Consider the following 25458-nt stretch of genomic DNA (forward strand, 5'->3'; position numbering starts at 1 on the left):
ATGTAACTTGGGCAAAGAGCAGGAGCTAGATCTAAATGCTTTCCTCTTTCAATATCTAGTAGACGGAACCGCAGTTGTGACCACACAAATCTGATAACATGATAGATTTTGTGACGTAGGTAATGATGGACTTTGTGCATTCAAACAAACTGGAACAGTTGTGGTCATGCTTCTGTGTTTGGTCTCACCTTCATGGTATTTGGGGTTTCTCTCAGGGCTTTGTGAGAAGAGGTATGCAGTACTAATAGTGTTAGCATTTCCCACTTGATATGTGTTACCCAGTGCACAGCATACCCTGCCATCTGCTGCCTACAGACAGACTTGTTCATGTTAGGTATCCCTGACCAGTCCACTGTGGCCTATAATTACATGGGCCTCAGCTATGGGGGTCATTTGTGTCATGTTTGAATTACCTGAAGACAAACTATGTTTTAGGCATTAGCGACCTTTCATCTTCTTTAAACAGAAACATGAAAACATGGAACTGATACAGCGAATAAATACAGTGTATCTGACTGTGTCATCTCCATTCTCCTTACATCCCGCAATATGTTTTTGTTTAAGTAATTGTACATAAACTATTACATAACAAAACTTACAAATTACAAAACAAGAGACAGGCCTTTGTTTTGTGTTGATTGACACCTGTTATGGTGGGGTCATATTATTGCACAAACTATGGAGGGTCTCCTCAAAAACCTTCACCTTCTGGAAGTTGATTGATAACTTAGGCTCAGAATTAGGGTATTAATTATATTAATGATGTTTATGGCACCACCACAAAAATTATGAAATATTAAGGAGAAAATAGAAGGTTATGCCCATTGACCAGCAGTGTTCATTTGAATGGCGCTCTTCAGCCAGCCTATGTCAAGTTCCAAATACATGTACGGTACATAATGTACATGTAGTACTCCATGACTTCAATCAGTATGGGGAGATCACTGAGTCTGTTTCTTCTGTCTCTACAGCAGATGCTCATCAAGAAGCCGTGCACACATGGAGTCCGGTCAAGAATAGTCAAGATTAGGGTCAGTACCTTTTTTCTTGTTGCATGTTCTATGCTCACCTACTCATGTTATATGTGTTCTGTATGTACATGCACATACTTACATACTTTCATTCTTACCTACACACTACTAACTGTCCAAAACATGTGTAAACAAGATTTTAAAGGATAATGGTACTTGAGTGTTTACAGTAAATAACACTCTGAAAATTCAAAACTTGCAGAAATTTTTGCAGAAGTTTAATGCAAGAAAAATTGATGATATCCATAAGTGCCACATGCTGTTCATAAACATTAACTTGACTTGGCAATAAGGCAAACCTGGCCGACTGCCATCTGTTGGAGTCTTGGAGAGAACATTGGGAATATGATATGTGATATCAGACACCTTTCCTGAACCTGCACGCAAACACAGCCTCATCTGACAGGTGACATTTCCCTACTTGGAAATATCACCTAGGGAACATCTGCAGATCAGGCTGTTATTGTATATCTTGCACAAAATGTTAGAAAAGGCTGTAAATTGTATAGCATGTGCTATTGTATGCTGACACAGTCATTGAAGGGTTGGGTGTTTGATGTAAGAAATTAAACATTAATAGCTGTTCGTGTTATAATGCAGGTATTATGTGTAAAAGTTAAATTCTTTAAAGGCCAGAATCGTGCCTGACATCATTGTCTTCCTCCAAATCATCCTCAAACTTGCTATTTAGTAATCCAGGGTGAGGATAAATAAATTAAAATGAAATGATATATTACATGCTTGATGTGTATAATTCCTTGGAAGAAAATAGTATTCTTTTTTATGTTCCCATTATGTAAAACTTTGAAAAATGTTTCATAGCAATGTGGCATGGCAAGTACAAAGATGGACAGACCAGCCAGTACATTGTTTTATATCCCACAGGACTTTTTAAAAAGCATGTCAGATCAAGGCTGTATCAATCCATCTGCTGGTTCTCAAACAAAGAGATCATACCAGATGTGATGATAGTGAATTTTTACATTGAAGTGCCTCAACTAGCTATTGTTTCCCTCTGGCGAATCTGTATATACTCACTTTCTTTACAGATCTTTATTTTGTATTCAATTATTTCCGTATTTCCTCAATTTTCTGGTGTAGAATTATTCTATGAAAAGAGAATGGACTTATGTAATCATGACCTTTCGTGCCAGCTGCTGTAATTAATAGTTACTCTGATGTATTTACAGCACAGGTAATGTTCAGTAAATGGTACTGGTATGATTGTCCCAGGGACCATTAATTTCTAGTTGGAAAGAGAGCAGCTTGTTCTAGAAGACAAAAGTTGCAACAGATGCTCCCAGCTCATATCAAAGAGACCTCCATGCATGCTTGCTGCTAGGGTAGTCCAGAACTGAGCAACAAGGCATCTGTAGGACATAAATTCCCTCCAGGGGCACCAGGCTGGCATTTTCTTTCCAGAAGTTATGACCCTCCCTGCTTTCATCTTCTAGATAATTTGTTTTACTGGTCTTCAGGTGATAAATGGGCAGTCACCAGGAGACCATGTGACTCCACCTTTGCATCTTCTGCTGCATCACACTTTCTCCTGATTGTCTGATGCAGTAGGAGGTAGGGCGTGTTTGCTCAGAGAAGCTAGTTTTGGCCTTGCATTATTAGTGAGGGTGTGCATGCTCTTTTCCATGGGGCGTAGGCAGCATATATTTATTTCCCGTAATTCGTAGGAAAAGCTGTCTTATTCGAGTTTTTCGTAATGAGGCGAACAGATTTTGTGTAATTTCCTTCCTTGTTGTAGCATAATACCTAGGGATTTCTTCTGAATTCATCATAAAGCGTTGTTGGGATCCCCCATGCAGACCCTCATTAGTGATGTACTCCTTCAAAATAATGGGATTTTCCACCAATCCCCCAACCTTGCTGACCTTCAGGGTACTGGAAAACTTGATCTCCTCAGGCCTAATTAGATCATGAGGGGTTGTGAAAACGGGGTTACTTGTGTCAAGTGTTAGGGCGCTTTCAGCTCTCTTGGTCCACAATGTCATGGCCACAGGAGAGGTTAACACATCAGTGCCCAGGCTTTGATCTTGAGGACAGGTATCAAGGAAAATCCCATGGGGGAACATGGACTATACCTAGTTTGAATACACATTTGTATATTATGTGCCATCTTCACACAGTCACGAGTAAATACCACAAACAACACAACTGCCACCCCATGAAGAGAGATAATCTGATGTGATTATCACCTAGCAGGCAGGGGTTGCCCATCCATCCCATAAAACTTAATCATCCTATCCTTTTTTTAATTATTTTATTTACTCCAAAAGTGAAGTTGTTCAACTTGTTCAAGAATGTTCCATCAAAAAGTGAAGATATGAAAATCTGTTATCTTTCCTTTCTGTGTACTTTGTTATTTTCTCTATGCTCACGCTACATTGATGAAAATTGTATTTGCTGTCCTTCAACCTCTTCAGTTCCAAACTGTACTGTAGATTTGTCAAAGCTGATACTTGTGCTTGTTTCCAGACCACCAGTTCTTTTTGTGTGAGATGTCTGAGGTATGGACTCTATCTAGGTGGGAGAAGCTAGCATTGATACCAAACAGAAAACCTTTGTTCTCAGTCCATACTGTTATCATCATCTGGAGAAGACCAGATACAGGAGGATGAAATTCCAGATGACCCTTGTTGACCTGATGATGAAATGCCCTTATAGAAGCAGACAGGAGGAAACTGTAATGTTCCTGATATGGACCTGATTGACAGGTTACTGAACTCGCCCCTGATTGATCCCAGGGATTAGGAAAGGCATTCTGTCCTTCAAGATGCTCCTGTGTCAAGTTTGATCAAACCATGTATTTGTTATTCATGTTTCCCTTTGTCATCTTTGGTTTGACTCCCAGCCCATTTCCACACAATATACAAGCCAAGGCAGAAATATCACTTGACCTTTTCAACCCAGTTGGGATACTTAACATGCAGGTGGTGCCAGGATGTTTTCTGACCCCACTGATCTATCTTATCTGTCACATATACAAAGGGAGGGTAGCTTCAATTGATTAGGACTTAGGTTACTATATTTTCTAGAATGCCTTTAATTCCTGTGAAAAGGTAACATCATCTTATCACATTCAGGACACATCAACTTTCCTGAATATTGATTGATTGGTTAGCTGTAATGTCTTGTAGTAGGGACCAGGTAGATGTCTTTCTCCTGTAAATAGCCATGTGTGACATTCAAGTGGATCAGTTGGTTAAGGTCAACTCTCTAGCCCTGGGTCTGATGTTTGAACATTTCCATAAGTAGACTAAAATTGGAATACAAATGGAACATTTTGAACTGTTATGTCTTTATTTCTATGGTTACTGGTGAATAAGGGGGTAATATGGCTTTCTGTTTGCATTTGTGTTTGCAATATAATGCATTGTGGTGAAATGCTACGCTGAACCTGAAATGTCATTAGGTTGAGGGTGGAATACCAAGGGATACCCGTAAAAGGTCCTAATGCCACTGGAACTAAATTCACGGATTGCTGTGGTGCATTCTGTGGTCTATGTGAGTATGTTGAGGTTCAAAAGTATTGCACAAGGTTGGTGGGCTTCCCGGTTTTTCTGCACAGTGCATATCACCTTCAGTGTCAGGTGAACACAAAGAATCCAGAGTAACTGAATACTGGGCATGGGAGAAAGCATAACAAAGTGAAGGATTCACAATCAATGAAATAGATAGATAAATAGTGCAGTACCCTTTAACCCTCAGAACATGAGTGAAATCATTAAGAGGTAAGGGCCAAGAGGAAAATCCAAAATCTTTCATCCTCTTTGGTGAAGTGACGGATAAGCAGCTGGAGACTGTCCATTTATTGAACAGAGTAGGTGGAAATAAATTGTCATTGGAGAGGGTAAATAGGTCAAGCAACAATCTCAGGCATTAACTGTGCTTTAGCTGCTTGGATGGGCAGAAATAACTTTCCTCCAACTGCTGGCTATAGGAATATGCAAGTAGTCAATCAGGCTGGACCAGGAGGCCATGGGAGCTTCTATTCTTGGTTGGACAGATAAGGCAGTTAAAGTTCTTGGGGTCAGAGGGTCATACAGGACTTCCTTAAACAGGAAGTGTACCCCCAAGTCATTGTACCCAGAGAAAATTACTCATTTGCTTTCTCTACATGTTCCATTAGCATTATCATCAGCCATCATCATCCTTTTGAATTTTTTTATTGAATATGATTTCAGAGGGATCACTATAAGGCTTCTTGATATTCCCAACCTCGTATTAGTTCTGGTTGAACTGTTACATTGATGTCCATCAGACTGACCTCCCCTGTGCCTGTGAGATGAACTACTGCTCTATCTGGTAAATTGACATGGTAAACCATCAAGGTGTCAGAGATCCTATCTTGGTTGCCTTTACTTTATTAGCTTATGCATGACTCCCAGGTTTCATATCTGTAGTAATAACATGCTAGCCTGTGGCCTATATCTGTCACTACTGGGCATCAAGTTTGGCAATGCTTATCTCCAGCAACAGACCCATGAAGGACATGGAGGTAGTATCTCCTATGCTGATCAGCTACCTCCCCAGGCACAAGAGGAGGTTTGGTGTGTGGTCTGGGCAAACTAACCCACATGCACTACCAGAGAAATTGATTATGTTACGTCTGTCACCTTCATCTATCTGTCCTATATCTTACCCTAAGGATGGCCTGTTTGTAGCTTGAAACCTGTTGGTAACATCAGTACTTGTACTTGTAGACTGAAGGATTACAAGTTAAATATCTACCAGGCAGTAGGGAGAATGGTATTCAGTGTCACCCAGAGCCTTGTGTCAGACCAATGATGAATAGAGCTAATTTTGATATCACAAGGAGTCATGCACTCTACTGTATACCATGGTGGCTGTGTCCATTCTTTATTTAGGACTTATCAAATTTTGTATCTTTATCAAAGCTAGACTGTCATAAAACTATCACATGGCTGTTGTGAATCGGCATTTACTTTTCTTGAGAAGCTGATACTGTTACAACTGACATGGTAAAGAGATGGTACCTACTGGCTTCAGCTTGAAAGGAAGAGATGCTGTATAGTGACACAGAACAGTGGGACAGGAAGGAGTCCTGACAAGTTTGTACAGATGTAGTCCATTATTTTGGTGCTGCCTAAACCCTTGGCTGAAACATGACGTGGGTCACAAGATAGGGCTGACCTCTACTGCTGCTGCACAGTTCTGCTATTGTTCCTTCACATTTCTGTAACCTCTGGGGGGCTCACTATACCAGGATGGAAGGCAGAAGAGGGCAAAAGTTCCCCTAACTAATCACAAAGTCTTTTACCTTGGGTATATTATCCTTGGACGAGGGTTGCTGAGAATGATAATACATGTAGGAATACCTGGTTGGAAAATACATCACCATGTGGCAGGCTACCAGCTGTTCTAATACATAATCACCTTGATACATAAATCTGCAAAATGATTTTGCTACACAATTAACAAAAGCAAAATTGATATTATCATCCCTTTGAATATGAATTAGCAGTTGATTTGTAGCGTATCTGCTGTTGCATGATGGTATTTTTTCTTTAGGCTATATACATGTATACTCTATCTTGAAGCATTAGGGAACAGAAGGTCCTTTTATTTTGAAAACATCAGACGCTGGCTATTTAAATACTAGTACATCTAGGAAAGGTAGAGGGTGAAGGATGACAATGTCAACTTCAAAGGCTGCACTAGTTGCATGTGATACATGAAAGTTGATGTAACACAAATGCAGCACAGAAGGCTGGATGTGTATTAGAAATGCTGTTATGAGATGTCTGCCAGTCCTTAGAAATAGAAAAGCCCTTTTTTTAGCAAAATGTTGGTTTTTCAAAGGCATAAAACAGTTTCAAAGTGTCTCCAATTCATGGATTCTAACCTGATCCCTCAGATAGAGCCGACTGGGCTTTAGCTGAGGCTACTTAAGAAAAAATTTGAAGGCAATCCACTTTTAAAGTTGGCATTCATACAGCAACTATTAAGGCCTAATTTTGAGCACTTAGTTGGTTGTGAGCTCAAATTGCTCGGCCATTAAGTGCTGACAGTGTCCAGATAGTTGTGGGGACACCTGAGTCTGCAGGATCAATGGCTATCCATCCACCAGGGGGCCACACTTCACATCCAGCCTAATTACACAGGTAGGCAGTTATCAGATAGAAGCCTCATCATGGCAAGGTCGTAGTACCCTTCAGGTGAGCACTGGACACTGCAGAATGTCAGTAATTTGAACCAAGTGAAAAGGAATTCCCTGTGCCATCTATTTTGCAAAGAACCATTCATTACAAGCAGTTCTATAACCTGCAACTAGTTTTGGAATACTCTTTGGACATCCTTGATGAACAGTATGGCAGCAATAAAGACAGCTAAGACCATTTTGTATATAAGGCTGTTTTCCCTTTCACAGTTCACGAGTTATGTCAATCCTATGACTACATATCATATTGAAGACAAGAGACCGCAGGTGAGACGTACAAAATTGTGTGTACCACGTATGTGCTTTTCCAAGGACAGATTATTTGAAAATCAGCCAAACTTGACAGTATGACTATCAACATACTAGTATTATAACTCTAGGACATGTAAAAATAAAAATAGAAAGTCTATGTCTAAGGGTAATAAGAACAGTTGTCCCTGATGTGTTTGAAGTAATTACTGCCAGTATGAAACTTCTGATCTAATTAGATTCCTGCTGAGCGTCAAATCTAGTCTTATAAAGCTTCAGCTCCAACCTTCACCTTCACATACTTCTCTGGTGCAGAGTTTGTCAGTCCCTTCAGTGAAGAATCCCTGGATACGTGACTCTACCATAATTGGTGGTTCCATTCTTCACTGTAATGTTCTGCAAACACCATAGGGAAAGTCCTGTGTCCACAGGTGCAGGTATAGAGACCATTAGCGTTATCCATGACCCAACTGGTAAGCTTCCTGTCCTAGCCTGCGTTCCCACTCCTCAGGCTGAACTAATGGATCAATTCTTCAGTCTTGACCATGACATTGACCAACAGACATACTATAAATCATTACACAAACACCTACTTAAGTTGGAGGCAGAGAGACAAGGATGGATATAGATGAACATAAGTACAGGAGGACTCAGTACTGTGCCAATCTATGTGGCTGATAGGCTAGTCAAACTTTGTGCCCATTTATCAACAATTGTTATTTTTACAACTTTAAGTCAGCAATATTTGCTCTTACTCATGGACAAAAAGTATTAAAGTCAAATTGAAATCAACCTTCACCTTTTCTGTTAATGGATGGATGGAAAGGCAGGGTAATCATGTGGGAACACTTGGCTCCAAAACTGTCTAGCATGATCATTGAGTTAAAAGCCTAGTTTTCCCTAGCTAGAAGAAACAATGGGTACATGGTAGATTCCATTTCAGCAGATACAGTTGAGTGATTTGGATCTATAGATGGCTGAAACATTTAAATGCACGTCATTTTGTTCTTTAATTTTCAAAGAGCAGTTTCCCAACATAACATCAATGAAGGATTTGGTAAAATTATGGTAAGCTTTCCCTAGGATTTTTGCCTAATTAAAACTCTGTCTTCATTTCCTCTCTCGCTACAGGGACCCTCTCCCACATGCACATCCATGTAGCTAATACTGTTAGTAGCTTTCACACTGCTTCAATTGGCCAAAGCTTTATACATGCTCCAATAATGGAATGGAAACCTCTGATGCCAATCTTTGTATGTCCAGAAGACATCCCCATGTGTAAGTTGTTTCTAGTGTTTTTAAAGCTAAGTAATTCCTAAGTAGACATTAAATAGTAGGACAGTGATCGTTGTTGACACCCAGGCGTGCCATACTATTCTGAGTTTGTTTCTGATGGAAGTACAAGCTACAACTTCTTCATGCATTCTAGTAGAAGATCGTCATCTTCATGTAGGCTTGTTACTAGTATATCATGGTGAACCATGTATCAAGTATTTCCTTGCCGATGCCCCATACTGTATGAGCTCAAACCTGGAGAGCTTTTCCATTACCTACATTTACATGATTCTGTGGCAAAATCATTAGAATGTATGACGGCTGGTGTTGCATCAAAGCAGAAAGCCTGTGAAATACAGCTCCTGCGACTAAGATCATCAAAATGTACTTAGCTTGTCTTGGCATAGAGGACTATTCCCCAGCTGGAGTCAGAGAGCTCTTGTGAATAATGTGCCAATGGGTTGCCATGGTAACAAATGACTGCTGGGGCTGCAGGTACAGTAAGATGGATGAAACTCTTCAGGTCATTAGTGTAGTATCAAGATAGTGGAACTTACACAACGGGAGGGCAGAAGTGTGGAAGAGGTGATAACTTTTGGAGGGCATGCTCCTGAATTAAAGTGTAATTGAAGTTTGCCTTTGTACAAATGACCAGTTGCTGCCATACATTGCAGTACTGGCAGCCTTTGTGGCTTGTAGATTATGCATATATGAGGGACAGGTGTGTTGGAAATAAATGTTAAGGATTTTTTTCCTTAACCTGCTGTGATTGATTGACATATTAGGAATAAGCCATGGTACTTGCTGTTTAGACTCTACCAGGCCCCGCAGATGGCTGGGAAAATAGTAGAAATTGGCCAGATAGAGTGATGGTATGCTAAGGGGGCTTGCTACGGAGAGAGGGTCCAATCTTCCATCCATGGAGCCTGCAAGTGAAACCCTGGCAAATATTCTTCCTATACTATAGCCGGCATAGTTAGTCTGGTAGAGACTACTTGCTGTTACTGTCACTGCTTATCTTACTGCTGTAAAGATGACACAGCCCTGACTGTAAGTACCTCAGATACCGTTGCTCACAATACATTAGCATCCGACAGGAATATGTGTTTTAACTCTCAGTTTGGGTGTGGCTATTTACATAAAAGAGATTGCAGAAGATCATAGCTCAAGATTGATTCCAGGTAAAAAACTGATGAGGAACCAGGCAATTACTAAAGTGAAAAATCTACACATTCATCTTTGGATCTAGATGAGGTTGAGTGTAATATGAACATTGTACTAAATTAATCTCTTGCATACTATTGATTAGCTTTTTTTAAATGTGAGAAATTGCTGTTAAATATTGCTAACATTTTGGATGAAGTCATGGCTGCCTGAAATGTTCAACAATGTGCTGCAACTTGTAAAATCAATTTCTTTTTTTTTTTAACCAGAAGATTGCTATACAGTATACATCTTTAAATTCAATTTCTGACTAAAGCCAAAATTCAAGTTAGCATAACCTGTCACAGCAAGTCCCAGTTTGGGTCTTGTGCTGTGATTGCTTAATTGGTCAGGAGAATATTAGGCACTTGAGGGGAAAATCCTTGAAACTATTGATTATTGGTAGCAGGAGGAATGGGCTATGTTGCCTCTGGGAGAGGAAAGGGCCTCATACATTACGCAGTATTAGTTGCCACCAAGTGAGGATGTATGCTCATTACCCAGTCTTGAATTGGGAAACAGTCCTGGCTCACACATCAGCTGAGAGGGGCTGATAAGAAAATGAACTACTGGGGGCATTGGAACTTAATAACTAATATAAGAAGCTGCAGCTGGTGAGATTGGAATACAACTTGAAATGCATGGAGACATGGCAGAATCAGGGTGGACATGTGGGCTCAGGGTTCCAGCCAAAGAGTTCTTCTAATAGGATACTCCCTGGATAAAGTGGGCACCCTGGTGAGACTCTAGGAGGAGCCCAGAGAGCTGGTGTCAACTTTGATAAATGGAGTTCAGGTTCAAGGCACATGAGGTCAAAGTAATCTCCATGGGCCAGTCTGGACTGTAAGGCTGGTAGATAAGGAAACTTTCTGTGGCTTAGGAAACTTGTGTGATATTTGTTACAACACAATTGCCTTTGTGGCAGCACCACCTGAGATGATGTCAGCTGTTTCAGGAGTGCAGTTACTGGAGTTGATTATGCTGGGGGGAAATGGAAGCTCAAGATTGTTTATGACTTTATAGAAATCTTTACAGACCATAGCAAAGTCTATCACTGATAGTCTTCCTTAGGAATTAAGAACAGACTGAATGTTCTTGTATCAAAAGGTAGAAAGGGGGATTGCGTATTGAGACATCAGTTACTATAGGGTTATCCATAGTCTAATTTCCATTGCCTGTTAGGATAGTCCAAAAGCAGAAATTCCTAGTTCTGGCATGTATGTATATAATGATATTGTTGATTACCTATCAGTATCCATGGTGGCTATCTGTCCTTACTAAGCAGCTCATCAAAGTTAGCGGTGAAAATCTTGGGATTTGACTTTGATGGAAATGTAATAGAATATTATATTCCCCAACCTTGACATCTGCATCCAATGGTCGATGGTGTGGGAAACTGGGTGCAGGGATGATCTGATATTTACACAAAGCATGCTTGTACTTTGTGATGTTTCCTTTATCTGACATAGAAGAACATACTTTGTGATCTCACAAATGTTTTGTCAACAGAGGTTATCCACAGATTTCAGTTCATAAGTGTGAGTAAATGTTCACAGCTTTGAGATGTAGATGGCTTTGATATAAGATGACAGCTTTGTCCTGAACTGCCAGCCACTGCCGGGTAATCCCATAGATGTCCTTCCCTCATAGCAATCTTCTCCTGGCTGCCTGCTGCAGTTGATTTATAAAATCCCTGTAGTTTCCTGCTATATAATGACTAACACATCGTGGAGGCAAAGCTGGGTCTGACAGGCATGCCGCATGCTGCTCGAATCTGCTCTCATTTTTCTGTAGTTCGTATTTATTATCCCACAGCATAGCAAGTGCCTGGTAAATACGACTTAAGAAGCATGTACATGTATCTCTTACTGCTGCATGGTTGATATGTAGAAGGTTAAAAAGACATTTGATATTAATTTAGGTGTGAAGATAGGTGTGTCCACTCAGTTGCTCCCAACTTTCGTAATAGCTCTGCCTACAGCTTTCTCCTTTAGATGGAAAACCCCTTGCTGGAAGTGGGGCTCTTCAGGTTACCTCTCTCTGCTGGAGTAGGATATTAGAATGGGGTTGATGAATGACCATCCACCACACCCTGCAGTAAAAACTGCTGAATTGCTGTTATTTACTCATCCCTGGAAAGCAGCTGACCTTGAAACTGGGCGCCAGCTTCTCATGGGGAAGGTTAAAATGGTTTAAGGGATTGGAAGGGATTTTTGCTAATCTCTCGCTAACAGTAAGCAGTGGGAGTTTGCTATTATGAATAGTGGGTTTCAGTTCAATGGACAGCTGGCTAGATTTGGAATGAAAAGATAGGATGCTGAGTATGATGCATGAAGGAGAAGGACCAATACTGGGGCTTCTCCCATTAGTGCCTTACTAATCCACTTAGGCGGATCCATCTGAATTTACTGGTACAATGTCCTTTATGCAGCTTCTCCAATCTTTCAATAAAAGGACCTGCGTTTTGAAAAGCAAAATGTCCTGAAAAGCCTCATGATTTTCAGATGAGGTGGCAAGTCCTTGTCTCCGAAGCATGTGAAGCATAAGGTCCAATTACAAAGCCAATTAGATCTGTTTTTGAGGAAGTGAATGTAATCATATAATCGCAAGCCCATTACCATGACTGGAAGAACAATCATAGGCAAGCAGTTGAGTAGTGACTGTTATTATAAGACAATATTGCAGGGCAGTGCAGATCGATACAGGTGAAATATTAACCTGCTGCGAAGTACCTGATAAGCCCTGCCTACCCCTATTGAGAAGTCATATCCTATAAACTTGATATCACTTCCACCAATAATCAATTCTTTCTAATCTTATCGTAATTTCAAAGTCAAACATCAGCAAATTGTTGACAGAGGAGACCTTGAGAAGAAGTTGTACTGTGCCCTGAAGGAATGGGCAGTGAGGGGTCAGATAATTGGTAATGGCTTGGAAGTAATTGTTGTAATAAATATGGAGACCAGCCTATTTGTTCTCTGCTATTGTTAATCTGTGGTCTCCAGCAGTTCTGGCTCCTCTGTCAATACAGGGGGTCAGGGACAAACGCCAGGGTCAGTCTGTCACGCCATTCTGGGGAGTGAAATAAAAAGAGAAAACTCTGGTAAACACTGAATTATTCAAATTGTGGCTGTAACAAAATATGCTCTGCTCTTTGATGCTGTAGAAATGGACATTTATCCCTGTGGTCAGTGGGCATAATATACAGATGAGAGACCCACTACCCACTGGAAATTTTCCCGACTCTGATGACTTGTGGGTGATTTAGGATTGTCCAGTAGATACAAGCTGCCTGCTATGGATTGCTGGCTGGAAAACACTGATGAGAAAGGCTATCTGAAGATAGGCCAGGTGACCCACTTCTCAGATGATCTCTTGCCTCTTCCTGATATGGATCTACCCTTCCCATCTATCATGCATATCCCCACCATCCACTAGCACTGACCCCAAACATTTACAAATGGCATTAGTGCAAAGCTCATATCATTTGTACGCTACAGCCTGCAGTGAAAGTAGATGGACATTGTGGGAAATCACCCTCAAAAGATGTGGAAGTCAAATGGGGGATTATGCATGGCATTATCATGTTTCTGCAGGTCGCATTGCCTGGAGTCAGGATCTGTGGAAGATGGTTACCTTGACCAGGGAAAGATTCATGTGAGCTTGTTGAATTGCTGGGTGTTGTAGAACCAGTGTGATATAGACAAGGCAACCAAAACTACAATTCAGTGCACTCATATGGCTCTAGTGCTATAACAAATCAGCATGATGCCATACTGAGGGACATTGAAAATCTTTATTTTGAACTCTAAAAGTTATTGCTCCAATCATTCATTTTTAGTGCAACGTTACATACTCCAGCCTGTATCATTACCAGTCACCTACGTATGACCTTTGCTTTCATATGTTACATACGAAAGCTCTTAGCAAGGCTGATGTACTTTCCATGGTTTATAGTTGGTCACAGAAACTTTGAATTATTCATAAACAGCTTTCTCCATGAGTATCGGTACTTCTGGCCCTACTGCCAGAGAGGCAGGACTTTATTCTTGCCGACAGCCTTTCTTGCTCTGATGAAAAGAGCTGTTCAGCTCATGTCCTTCTCTGACAGGCCCCAATCTTTGCTTGTCAGAGATAACTGACTGTCTGTGGTTTTGTGTGACCAACAATTCTGTTCTCACATCAGGCAAGGAGGTAAAAGTGTTAAATTCACCATCTATCACAGGGTTGATACCATGAGAATAGGTGTACAGAAAGCAGGAAGTAAACATATTGTGTGACATGTCAGTAGTGTCAGGATCCTCCCAACCCAGCTATCTATAGCTGTGCTATTGAAGGCATTTGAAGGCATAAGAATTCAAACCACACTGGCAAATGAATGGTGTCCTCAAAATCATCCATCAACTTGAACAGAAGCTGACAAACCTTTTCCCCTGCCCAATGTCCAGACTGGGCAGAAAATAGCAGGCATGATTTAAGTCCTTTGTGTTGGGACCGTGGTACTATTCTGTTGCAGTTTTACAAAAACAACACAGCTGCACATCAGTCAAAGTCACAAGATCTCCTAGTCCTACTTTACTTGCAGTAGTTCTAAGTCAAGAGAGAAGTTTGATATACCTAGTTAGGTACCTTGAAACATGTAGTTTCAGGACAAGCTCCTTAATTACTCCCTGCAGGAGTTGATGGAACTGCTGTCCTGCAGTTGATTTTTAGCTAAGAAGTTTGCTATACACTAACTGACTTTTCCTTGCAGCCTTCCAGGAACGCATCCGTATCTCTACAAAAACAAATCTAAAGTCATGGCAAAGAACTTGATAAGGAAAGAAAATAAATACTACTATAGAAATGATGAAATGGTCAAAGTACAATGGACGGTGAAGCACGAATCTGCGCCAGATGCTGGAAGAACGTCCAATGTGATTTACAGATCCACGCAGTTCTCGCCAGGCAATTCCTTCTGTTATGGGAATCAGATAATCGTGAGTCTTTGGGTTGAAAGACGAAGGTCTGCAAAGCTGCTGCAAAACTGTACATACCTTGTTTCCTGAGAAAGGTTTGGCTGTGTTGTGGGGAATTGAATCTTTGTGTGTCATTTCTCTTTGGGAAAGTGTCACATACAGCTATAGGGATTTAAGCCATCTGGAAATATCACAGAAGGCTAAAGGAATAGACACGTCCCCCTGCATGCATCCATTAGGACAATAGATATGCTGACAAGAAATGTTTGTGATTTGATTAATACTGCCTCTTTGACCCGAAATTAAGAGTTACAAACACACTGGATACAAGTAAAGTTACAGGACTGTCAGTGGTAGATGCCCAAAGAAGAGGCTAAATGTACTTGATGGATGTAAAGAGTTTTACCACCTCAATAGTGAGTGTTATTGATTGGTTCTTTTCTGTTCATCCTCTGCTAATGGAGGGATGTCCCACTTACTAATCCTGACTTTCCCCAGCCAATAAAACCCATCTGCTGACCTGCAAACATCTAATCCTGACCTTTGTGTTTAATAACCTCCAGCTTTCTCAGAGAGCTGTCTGGTCTTACCTACTGGACATCATTGACGCAGCTGTTACGCAGTACATACACATGGGCATGGACATCAATTTGGAAATATCATTTTCTCCCAAGCTCCTTCTTGCCCTCCTTAGATGTCAGTGATGTGTCTTGGACCTTGATACATTGTCCAGGGACCTTCCTCTCATGATTATAAAATCAATCAGTGTCCTTTATTTATTAGATGACCATGTAGCCTAGTTACCTGTTGTTAGTAAGAGAGGATTCAGGTCAAGGTATTAATCACTGCTGTCCTTGGAGACTTATAAAGATCTGATGACCTTCCGGAAAGTATCCTCCATTTTTGGTCACCTAAATCATTGATGTGATCCTGTTGGGATGGCCTGGTCATGAACAGATGCCCAAGACGTCAGGAGGACTTCCTGAGGCTTTACTTCGTTCGGAGAGGATGATGTAGTCATCACAGAGGTCCATGAGCTTAACAGGCAATGGCATCCTGCAAGCCTACTGCTGTCTGGTACAGCCTACCTCTCTACCTACAGTAGAGACTACTTTGATCTTAGCTACACAATAACGTTTCTACTTCATATATCTGAAGCCTAATCATTATCACAGTTGCAATCGATGAAAGAAATAAAGAAGAAGGCATATAATGTTAGGCGATATCTACTCAAATGCATTGATAGACTGCATGGTAGTGGTATGGTAAATCAAGGGCATATGATCCCCATCTTCAAGAGCACTCCTCACCATCATCTGATACATTGAACTGGTTATGAAGTGCATCATGATGGAAATGTGACCTTCCAACGTTAATGTGGAGCCGTGAACTGTCCTGACCTATATCCTTCTCCAAACTACTCTGTTCTTGGATGAATTGGGGAACTGCTCCCTGTAATTACTCCAGGCCTATGATTTGGAGAGCACATGCTGCTTCTTGTGATGACTCCAGTGGAGCATGGGCAGGGTGGAAATCACTCACTGGGAATGTATCTGTAGGGTAGAATATCCCCCTTCGGTGCACAGGCCACTCTATCATATAGAACAGAAACTTGGGTTCCTTCTCCATTGTGGCAGTGTGTCCCTTTCCAGGGGCTGGTCCAGTTACATGTGATCAGTGTATAAAACAATAGCTACTATAGATTCTGAAGGTCATAGATGGGACGAGGAGAATATAATCCCCCCATCCTTTTGCTTATACCTGACTGAGATGAAAACACAGAGGTTCTGAAAATCTAATATTTGCAAAGGTCAAGTAGGGAGTTTGCCATACGGCCGCGTGGCGCGTTGGATACACCCGATCCCTCGATCTCGGAAGTTAAGCAACACGCGGTCCGGACAGTGCTTGGATGGGAGACCAACCAAGGACGTCCGGATTGCTGTAGCCTCACGAAGCTTTCCACGAAATCGGCTTCCGGGAGGGACGTAAAACGGGGGTCCCGTGCTCGAGGAGGTGCCTCGAACACGTTAAACAGCCTCATTACCCTACACATTGGGTACCTGCCTGTGGCACTGGCTGCAAATACACCTGATATTATTATTATTATTACTCCTGACAGTCAGTCAGAGAAATAGAGAAATACAAGTTTTTCAGCATTATCAAAATACCAAATAATTTCCCACGATCTACCAAGCTGCAGGAAGAGAGTGTTCTCAGAAAGGCACACAATTACACTATAGGGCATATAATTCTAGCTTAGGGTTTTCCTTACACCTCAAAGTACCATGCAGTTTGCCGGTATACTTGTATAGGCACCATGGCCTGGCACTGTGAAAAGGAAACTGGGAAGCACTTGCAGATGTAGGTCAGCAGAGCAGTTAGCTCCTGCAGTCACCTCCAGGTGCCCTTCAGAAAACAGGCATGCATGGAAAATCTGCCTGACTCCACATTTTCTGCAAGGCTGCCTCTCTTAACAGCCTCCATGGGCTAGATTTTCCATTTAAATGCTGACAGAAAATCAGGAAACAATCAAGCTACTGGTTGAGGAGAGTCTGAGCCTTTGCATGATGCGCAAATGACATGAAATGTTTGTAATGTGGCCAGCTATCATCATCTTGGTGATTTAGGTGATCAAGGCTGTTAAAAACTCCAGCATGAAGGGCAAATGACACATTCTGGACTAATGCTCATGACCAATCAAGATAGAGAAGTCACCACATACATGTATCACAGGAAATTTGACTTGGAGCCAATGGCTGCTTTCTGATTCTGAGTAGGATAGCTGTAAGTCAAGGTGAAAACTTGTTTATCCCCATAACCAGTCCTGTTACTATTTAATCACGCTCTCAATAGGTATCATTCATCCCACTGTATATGTCCATTCAACAGTATTATGTGAATAAGGTGGCTAGAAAGGGAGTCTGACCTGAACAACAAAAAAAACAGATTTTAAAAAAACAACAATCTTGAACAATAAAAGAGATGACCTTAAAAAACCTTGCTCTGGAAAAGTTCCTTGTTGCCAGTTTGTTCATACTCCATTTTTCATTTAACATACTTGATCATCTATGGAAATATATTCATGTAATCCTTCAATAAGCACATCCTGTCCAAGCACTCCCAACATTGCCATGTTTCTCTGCAAGCTGAAAAACAACATACGCCATGATTTGTCTAGCAGAAGATGACTTGCAGGCGATTTCCTCTCCTTTCTTAGTAATCCAAGTAGATAAAAGCATTGAGCACTATAAGTGGTAATTAAGAGATGTAAGTTAAGACATGGTAAGACCCAACATACTGGTGTCAGGTTTCAGAAAATTAACATTTTTATGTTTAGTTTCATGTATGATGCTTGTTTTCACCAATCTGAACTCTCTGTGGAATGTTTGTTGTGAATATCATCTTATTACCAAGGGGCCTGTTGCCCTAAATCTTGTCTATCACAGCTTTTAGATACCTTTTATTGGCAAGTTAATGATGTTTCCCATATATTTTTATCTTCTCTCAAATGTCTCTAAGCCCCCTGCCCTATCATGTTCCAGCTCAGATGGCCCAATTTCCACTGCTAACTCCAGCAGTAATTCAACTTATTGGATTTGATTATTTGCCAGTAAATCCTGGATTTGGGTGAGGCAGCAAAGGTCAACTTTGTAAAGTACAGAATCAAATTTGTATCTTAAGTCAGTTAAGGCAGACTGTCTTAATTCTTAGACTGGGGCAGCAAAGTTCACAACTTTGCAACCTTTTATAGGAAGGCACTGCCCCATCATGTCATGATTATCATTCCCCCGAGATGGCTAAGGTCTGTCAGCAGCAGCCAAGGAACTGACATGATGACTTCAAATTACATATTGATATCTATATGGGCATCTCGGATTGCTATCATGTAAGCCTTTGAAGGCAGTGGCAGACAGTTGATTGGAAGTTAATGCACTAGTCTCAGGTATAGTCATCACCACTTGAAAAATTACAAACAAGGTAGATTTAGATCAATGACTGTATAAGCCCAGGTCATACAGTCTGATTCTACAAATTCTCTGTGCTGCCTCCTATATTGTAGGTTAATATTAGTCTGTATTTTTCTGGTTCATACATCTGCTGAGCCATTACAGATAGGTGTGGCAATGTGCATTGTGGGAGGGAAATGGTATTACAGTGCCAAGTCTGGCATTCTCTTCCACAAATGGGCACATCTATCTCACAAATGTGAGGTACTCTACAGCTATTTGCAGCATCATGCATTTTCAAAGGGTATAACGTGTGCTGATGTCTGCATTTAGTATGTCTCTTTAATCAATAGCCAATTGAGAGTAATGGAAAAGACGGGTCTTTATACATACTTTAATCCTACCACATTTTGGCAATTTTTTCAATGGTATGAGATTCAGTTCAGTGATGATACATTTCAGGGGCCTCTTAATTTGCCAGGTAACAATTACGGCAAAGATGATAAGTCACACTTATGTTGTTAATGTTTTCTTGGATTAAATTTTATTATTACAAAAGAGAATCTGTAAATCATAGAGTTTAGGGCATCTGTTTCCATATATCTCTAGGAGTCTCTGAATCTTTAGGTTTTAGGCACTGTCAACATATTTATATATTGGAGGTACATGAAGGCCAAGGAATTGAGGAACATGAGTGGCCTATTACATTTTTATGTCTTCTCAATGAGAAATTAGACTACAAGCAAAGAACAAATAATTCTTTCCACAATTTCTGACCAGTTCAGAATTGTGTGTGTCAGATCTCAACTGGGTTTCAACTAGGTCAGCGTAGCAACAATGGTATTCCAATTTTACCATTTAGTTGAAAGGAAAGTTGATATGGCTTTTCCTATCTAATAGCACAATGTATTAAGCAGCTACCATTGGTTCATTGCTGTGTAGCTGAATAGAAGTGGGCACTAATGCTCCTCTGGGCACCATTTTGCTTCTTATCACTATAAAACTTGGCTTCAGGCAAAGCAAACTACAAATGGGAATAGCTTGCAATATCTGTTATCACCTGCATGAAAATTCATGCACAAACTGAATGAGACTATTATGCTTGTGAAAATAGGCTACATATTACAGCTAAGTATCTCAGCATGTATGAGCTATGGTCAATGTAGCATGTCTGACTTAATGGTAAATTTACTGGAATGATATAACAGAAAGTCTTATGAATAAGTCTTCTTCTTCAATGTGGCAGTTACATGATAGGGGCACCTTTTTGAAAATGTGCCTTGGCAATCCTTCTCTTCAAGCTGAGTAAACAGTTATAACACAAAATGATGCCAGACACCATTTTACAGAGCTTTTGTGAACCTAGGCAGGATCAGGTTTGATACAGTGCCACCTAGGCAAGTTTTATGGCCTTATTTTTCAGTGACTTGAAGCTCAGATAAGTGTGATGCTCAAAACCCAGGGCACATGTCATGATAATGTGTACCATTATTGCTGCTATGCACTGATACCTTCTCTATGAAGTGTGAAATATGAATTTTTTTTCACTTCTTGATAATACATTTCAGTGGGTGGAATCCCCAAGTCAACATATATATTACATTACAAAGTCACTGTACACATGTACAGTAAACACTGAAATGTATGAATATATTATAATAAGGGATCATCCCATATTTAACAATTTCTGCTTGGTACATTTATAGGTACATGGACAAGATTTTGCCTTCTTCTAATCGCATGGAAGTCATTGCTAATATACACCCTATCAATGGAAAATTCTTGTATGCCCAAACTACATGTACTATGCTCATGTGGTTTGAGACATGTTCCCAAAAGATAAGTAGTGCCCTATTTGATATCACATATCACTGAGATTGCAGAGTCTGATGAGCTGACCTATGTTTGAGATAGGGATGTTTGCTAGGTGCCTTTCTGTTCTACTTTACAAAAGACGTCCCCATATACAGAGCAACAAAGTAATTACCGAGCCATGTAAGACTAATTCCTAATTGGCCTTCATACTGGACTACTAAAAGTTTAAAACACTTAGCATTAACAGTGTTGTACTTATACTATTTATAGGAAGTCTTCATCTAGATTAACATTATGGATGAGCCCATATCACAGAAATTGTCTTAGGTCTTATGGAAAGTTTGTTAGCATGCATTTAGTGAAGCTTTCCCAGATGTCTCAACCTTCTTTCTTCCAACTTCTGTAAACAATTGAATTCAAATCAAATCAAAGTAGATATTGGTCGTACATTGTCATAACACTATTAACAGTGTGGCTGTGTGCATTTTGTTCAATATGTATAATCTGACAAAAAAAATAGCTTCACCCTTTGGGAAGCACCCGAGTCTCTGTTAGAAAGCAGTCACCATAGAATAATATTTTCCATGAATTCTTATCGCTTATTATCTATTATAGAATTTTTTTGCTTTATGAAACAAATTGAATTTTTATATCGTGTATAAGTCACAGATATGAGACTTTCATGAAATGCTTGGTATGGCATTTGAACAATGTAAAACTCAACATTGTTATTGCTACATTGAAGTCTAACCAAGTTTTATTCTTTGTCTTAACAGACCATCTCCAACAGAACACCTCCAAGAATCGTGTGTGATCCTTCCGTCTTCTCTTTTCGGCCACTGACAACTCTGAACCCACTGACACCAGTGGAGGAGCCAACTCCCACCTGTGCATTCTAGATTCTGGAGGGCATGGAACAAGGTGGCCTGATGCATTGTGGTTCCTGGAGCAGGCATGGTATTGGGTGTGCTGTCAATGCTTACAACCAACCCAGATTTGCCCTCACAAGTCTGCGTCTATGAGATGTTTAGGGCTGATGGCAGCAATAGTCCTGGTCCGTGAAGATGTGTTTGATCTCAGGTGTTAGTGCTGACCCTCTCTGGGGTGTGCTGTGGGAATAGCCTTGTGTTTCATGGCTGGAACCAACTGTCTGGATGAGCAAGCCTTTTAGTAACAACTCCTTTTTAACCTGACCACATTCATACCTATGTTTTTCCAAATTCTTCTTTTAGCATGGTGGCAGCTAATTGCAACTGTAGCGGCCTATTAATTTCTTAACTTTCACTCAAACAAGCTATTGATGAAATATGAACTCCATCTTGGCAATCATAGCTTTAAATCTACTACATGTACAACAGGAAGGTTTTTCTTTTGTTGACCAAAACTCTGATCCAACAATGCTATGTAAAATGTATATTGACTTACAAGGTAGTACCAGGAAATTTGTTGTGCATTGCTCTTAAATTTTCTGTTGATACAGATATAACTACCAGATACGAGAACAGCATGCTTGTAGTATTTCATTTTTGATGATAGACTTCATACAAATGTATTGGAAATGATATTCCTCTTTGTCTGTAGGGTACCTAATAGTCTGTAGGCTACACAAAGATTAGTACATGTACCTCGATGTAAGATTTCTACCACGTTTTTCTAAACTGTAAATCAACTTTTGCTATTCCTCATGTACCTCACCTGTGAAGGAAGTGTGTTTGTCAAGTGAAACCTTGTGTTTTACGTGAAAGAGAAAAATCCCAGTTTGTGACATGTTAACATTCCCAATGTTTTCTGATCCTTGTGACTCATCTATTGTAGAAAGTTGTGTGTTGTCTTCTCTGGTGTATCATAATTCAGATGCTGAGCATGTTTTCCATGTGTGTTGGTTTGACTGTGCTATTGCTTGATTCAAGTTTCAACTTTGTTATAAGTACTTAGGAAGAAATAGGAAGTATTATATGTATGTGTAACACATACAGGTCAGATGTTATAATTGTAGATGGTGTGACTTTGACACATGTATGCCTTGATGAGTATGTAGATGTCAATATTATACTGTAGTGTGGATTGTACTTTCTACAGTTTCTATAAAGGATAGAGAGAAAAAGAAAAACTGTACAGGATATGTCAAAGCTGAGAGGATGGTGAAAGACTTGTATATTTTTATGGACAGCACAAGGAGAAGGCTTGTAGGCTACCTTTGTATATCTCTGACCTGTTCCTGTTCAGGAGACAGTAACAGAAAACCTGCAGCCCCCACTTCTGAGTGGTGCCCTCTCAGCACCATTGACATTCACTTGTTGTGGAACAGTCCACTTTATTGCACAGGGAGGAGCGGGATCTTTGGGAACAACAAATCAGGAAAAAATACCTCATAAACTCCTCATGGCCTGTCCTGATGTACTTAGAGGAGGAAAGACTTGATTGCTGCTGTCTGAACGAAGGAGGTTTACCCGTGGTCACATGATTGTCCACAACATGCCAATGCAGACAAACCTACCAGATTCCGTTTTTGTTAATCATAAGGAGCCTTCACAGTTTACCTGGGGAGGGAGCCACTGAGTTCCTGTTCCTTTCTGTCCTACACTTTCTACTCACAGCCCCTAGTGATCACTCAGTCTGGAGGACAAACAACATTCTCATATGAATGGGAAAGTTGTCTCCTGTCTCCAAGTTTCCCTAGAAAGTTTTGATTATTAACATATATTTCACAATATCCATTCCTTCTGTGCATATTGAGTTTAATCACTTACTATCACACATTGAAAGATGTTGAGGTAACTTTTTGTGTTCCAAGCACTTTATCAATACTCCAGAACTGGAAAGACTTGGTGGCATTTAAATTTCCTCTCATGGCCCCTCCCCATCTGACGTGAATGGTGACTTTCCTTACAATTGCGTCATTTCTTAGATGCACATTCCTTGAACTGCAAAGTTGATGTTCCATTGTTAATTTATAGTATCAAATTTTACACAAAAGACAACCACAGAGTTTTATGTGGAGAATATATAACGTTGAGCATTTAGGTTTATTCATTGCCTCATGCATGTTATATGTAGGTTTGGATATACTGGATATACCATTCATTCACATTGCGCACAGCAGCCCAACTTTAATTTCCTGTTCATGAATGCATTTTTACAGACCAGATGAAAACAATATACTGTTTCTAATGAGTGTGGCTTTTGTCATAATTTCATTCATAACTGATGAACTGATACCAAGCCAAGATGAAATATGCTCCAAATTCATGGAACTACTGACAGTGAAAACCTTGTCACTAACAGGTTTATGGTATTGAAATAACCAAACAGGATGTGTGTGTGAAGGTGTGTTTGTGGAAGAATGATGGACACATGTAGGATATTTTTAATTGGTTTTGTATTTACTGCATGAGCCTGTAGATTCTGATATGTTGCACCATTTGATAAACTAGATGTCTTATACTTTAATTCACAGTGTTTTTGTACAGATGATAGTGTGAAGGCAGGCATATCAAGTTATTGAACATTACAATGTTGGTTGGCACAATATGTGATTTGTAATTATGTATTTTCCGTTGTGCTGCCTAAGAAATAAAGACTGATTTGGAGGAGTTACATGTAGGGTGCACAGTGCTGTGTATTAGAGACTTGCCAGTGTTTACAGGTCTTCTTGAGTTAGTGGAGGCATGAAGCGATGAACTATTTTGTACATAGGTTTGTAAGAGTCCTCAGACAGACAGACAGCAGCAGTATGTGTGAAAGACATGTGTGGCATCAGGAGGGGAGGTTTGATTTAAAGTATATATATCTATATTTCTGATAACATTTTATACCTTAGCTGGTAGTGCATTGGACTGATATTGACCTTCCCACATCATTATTTTTGAAGCGTCAGTTGGCTGTAATCAATAAACAAAAAGGGAAAAACGAAAGTGGTTGTCATTTTTCAGTGTACATGATTCTGCTCTCTTGTTAAGATTAACTGCCAGAAGGATAGCATCTACTTACATAATTCCACCAGGGTACATAATTCCCCCACGGCCCCACCCTAAAAAGATACCTCCAAACAGATCTCCAACCCAACGTCCCTAAGTAAAATGCACTCAGACCTGTATATCTAAACTCTGCATACCTGGGGCGTACTGCACTGGAGATCTCTCAAACCCACTGTTTTTCAAGGTGGTGGATTTATGTTATTGTTTTTGCACACTTCACCTGTAAGTTGTATCAGTATATCAAGATTCCTGATTCTGAAACAACATTTTCCGTCCCTTTAGATCCTCAAAACTCACACGCAGCTGGATTTTCACTGGCAAGTGCACTCCTGATGACCCTGCACCACAGGGGTCAACATTAGCAGACATCCCACCTGGATCTACTATTGTTCTGTGCAACGCCCCTCCTCACACCTGCCACTGCACAGACTCCCTGATATGTTCAGAAACATTAACTTGGCTGATGTACATTTGATCTACTGTCTGCTTCACTTAGCTAATGCTACCAATGTAGTCAATGGCTCTTGAATCTTGCGTCGTTTAACCTTATACTTGAGACTTGGAAAGATGAGGAGGAGACACTGGTAACGTTATCCAAATGTGATTAAAATCTTCAACTGTAAGTCATACTCTGGTGCCACAAATATGTTATGTACTGCAGCAATCAGCTTCAAATGATCAATCAGGAGACTTGGAGTCTGTGGCCAAAGTGCAACAATGGCAACTTTCCATCAAAATCCAACATAATGTCAAGTTAACTTAAGATATTGATTGTTCCAATGTCCAGTCAGTATTACTTGGCTCCAAGCT

The 25458-nt window shown here is 40.3% G+C and overlaps 1 protein-coding gene across 1 annotated transcript in view; it reads left to right on the plus strand.

Annotated features, from left to right (window-relative positions):
- Window positions 1-23846, plus strand: part of LOC136432868 (uncharacterized) — a 62120-nt gene extending 38274 nt beyond the window's left edge. Inside the window, exons 6-7 of the mRNA XM_066424445.1 lie at window positions 972-1031; window positions 21448-23846. Of these exons, the coding sequence (XP_066280542.1) occupies window positions 972-1031; window positions 21448-21570 (183 nt within the window). The 3' untranslated portion in view covers window positions 21571-23846. The remainder of the gene's footprint in view (window positions 1-971; window positions 1032-21447) is intronic.
- The last annotated feature ends 1612 nt before the right edge of the window (window positions 23847-25458 follow it).

This window comes from Branchiostoma lanceolatum, chromosome 4 (assembly GCF_035083965.1).
Source record: "Branchiostoma lanceolatum isolate klBraLanc5 chromosome 4, klBraLanc5.hap2, whole genome shotgun sequence".
Classification (NCBI taxonomy): Eukaryota; Metazoa; Chordata; class Leptocardii; order Amphioxiformes; family Branchiostomatidae; genus Branchiostoma; species Branchiostoma lanceolatum.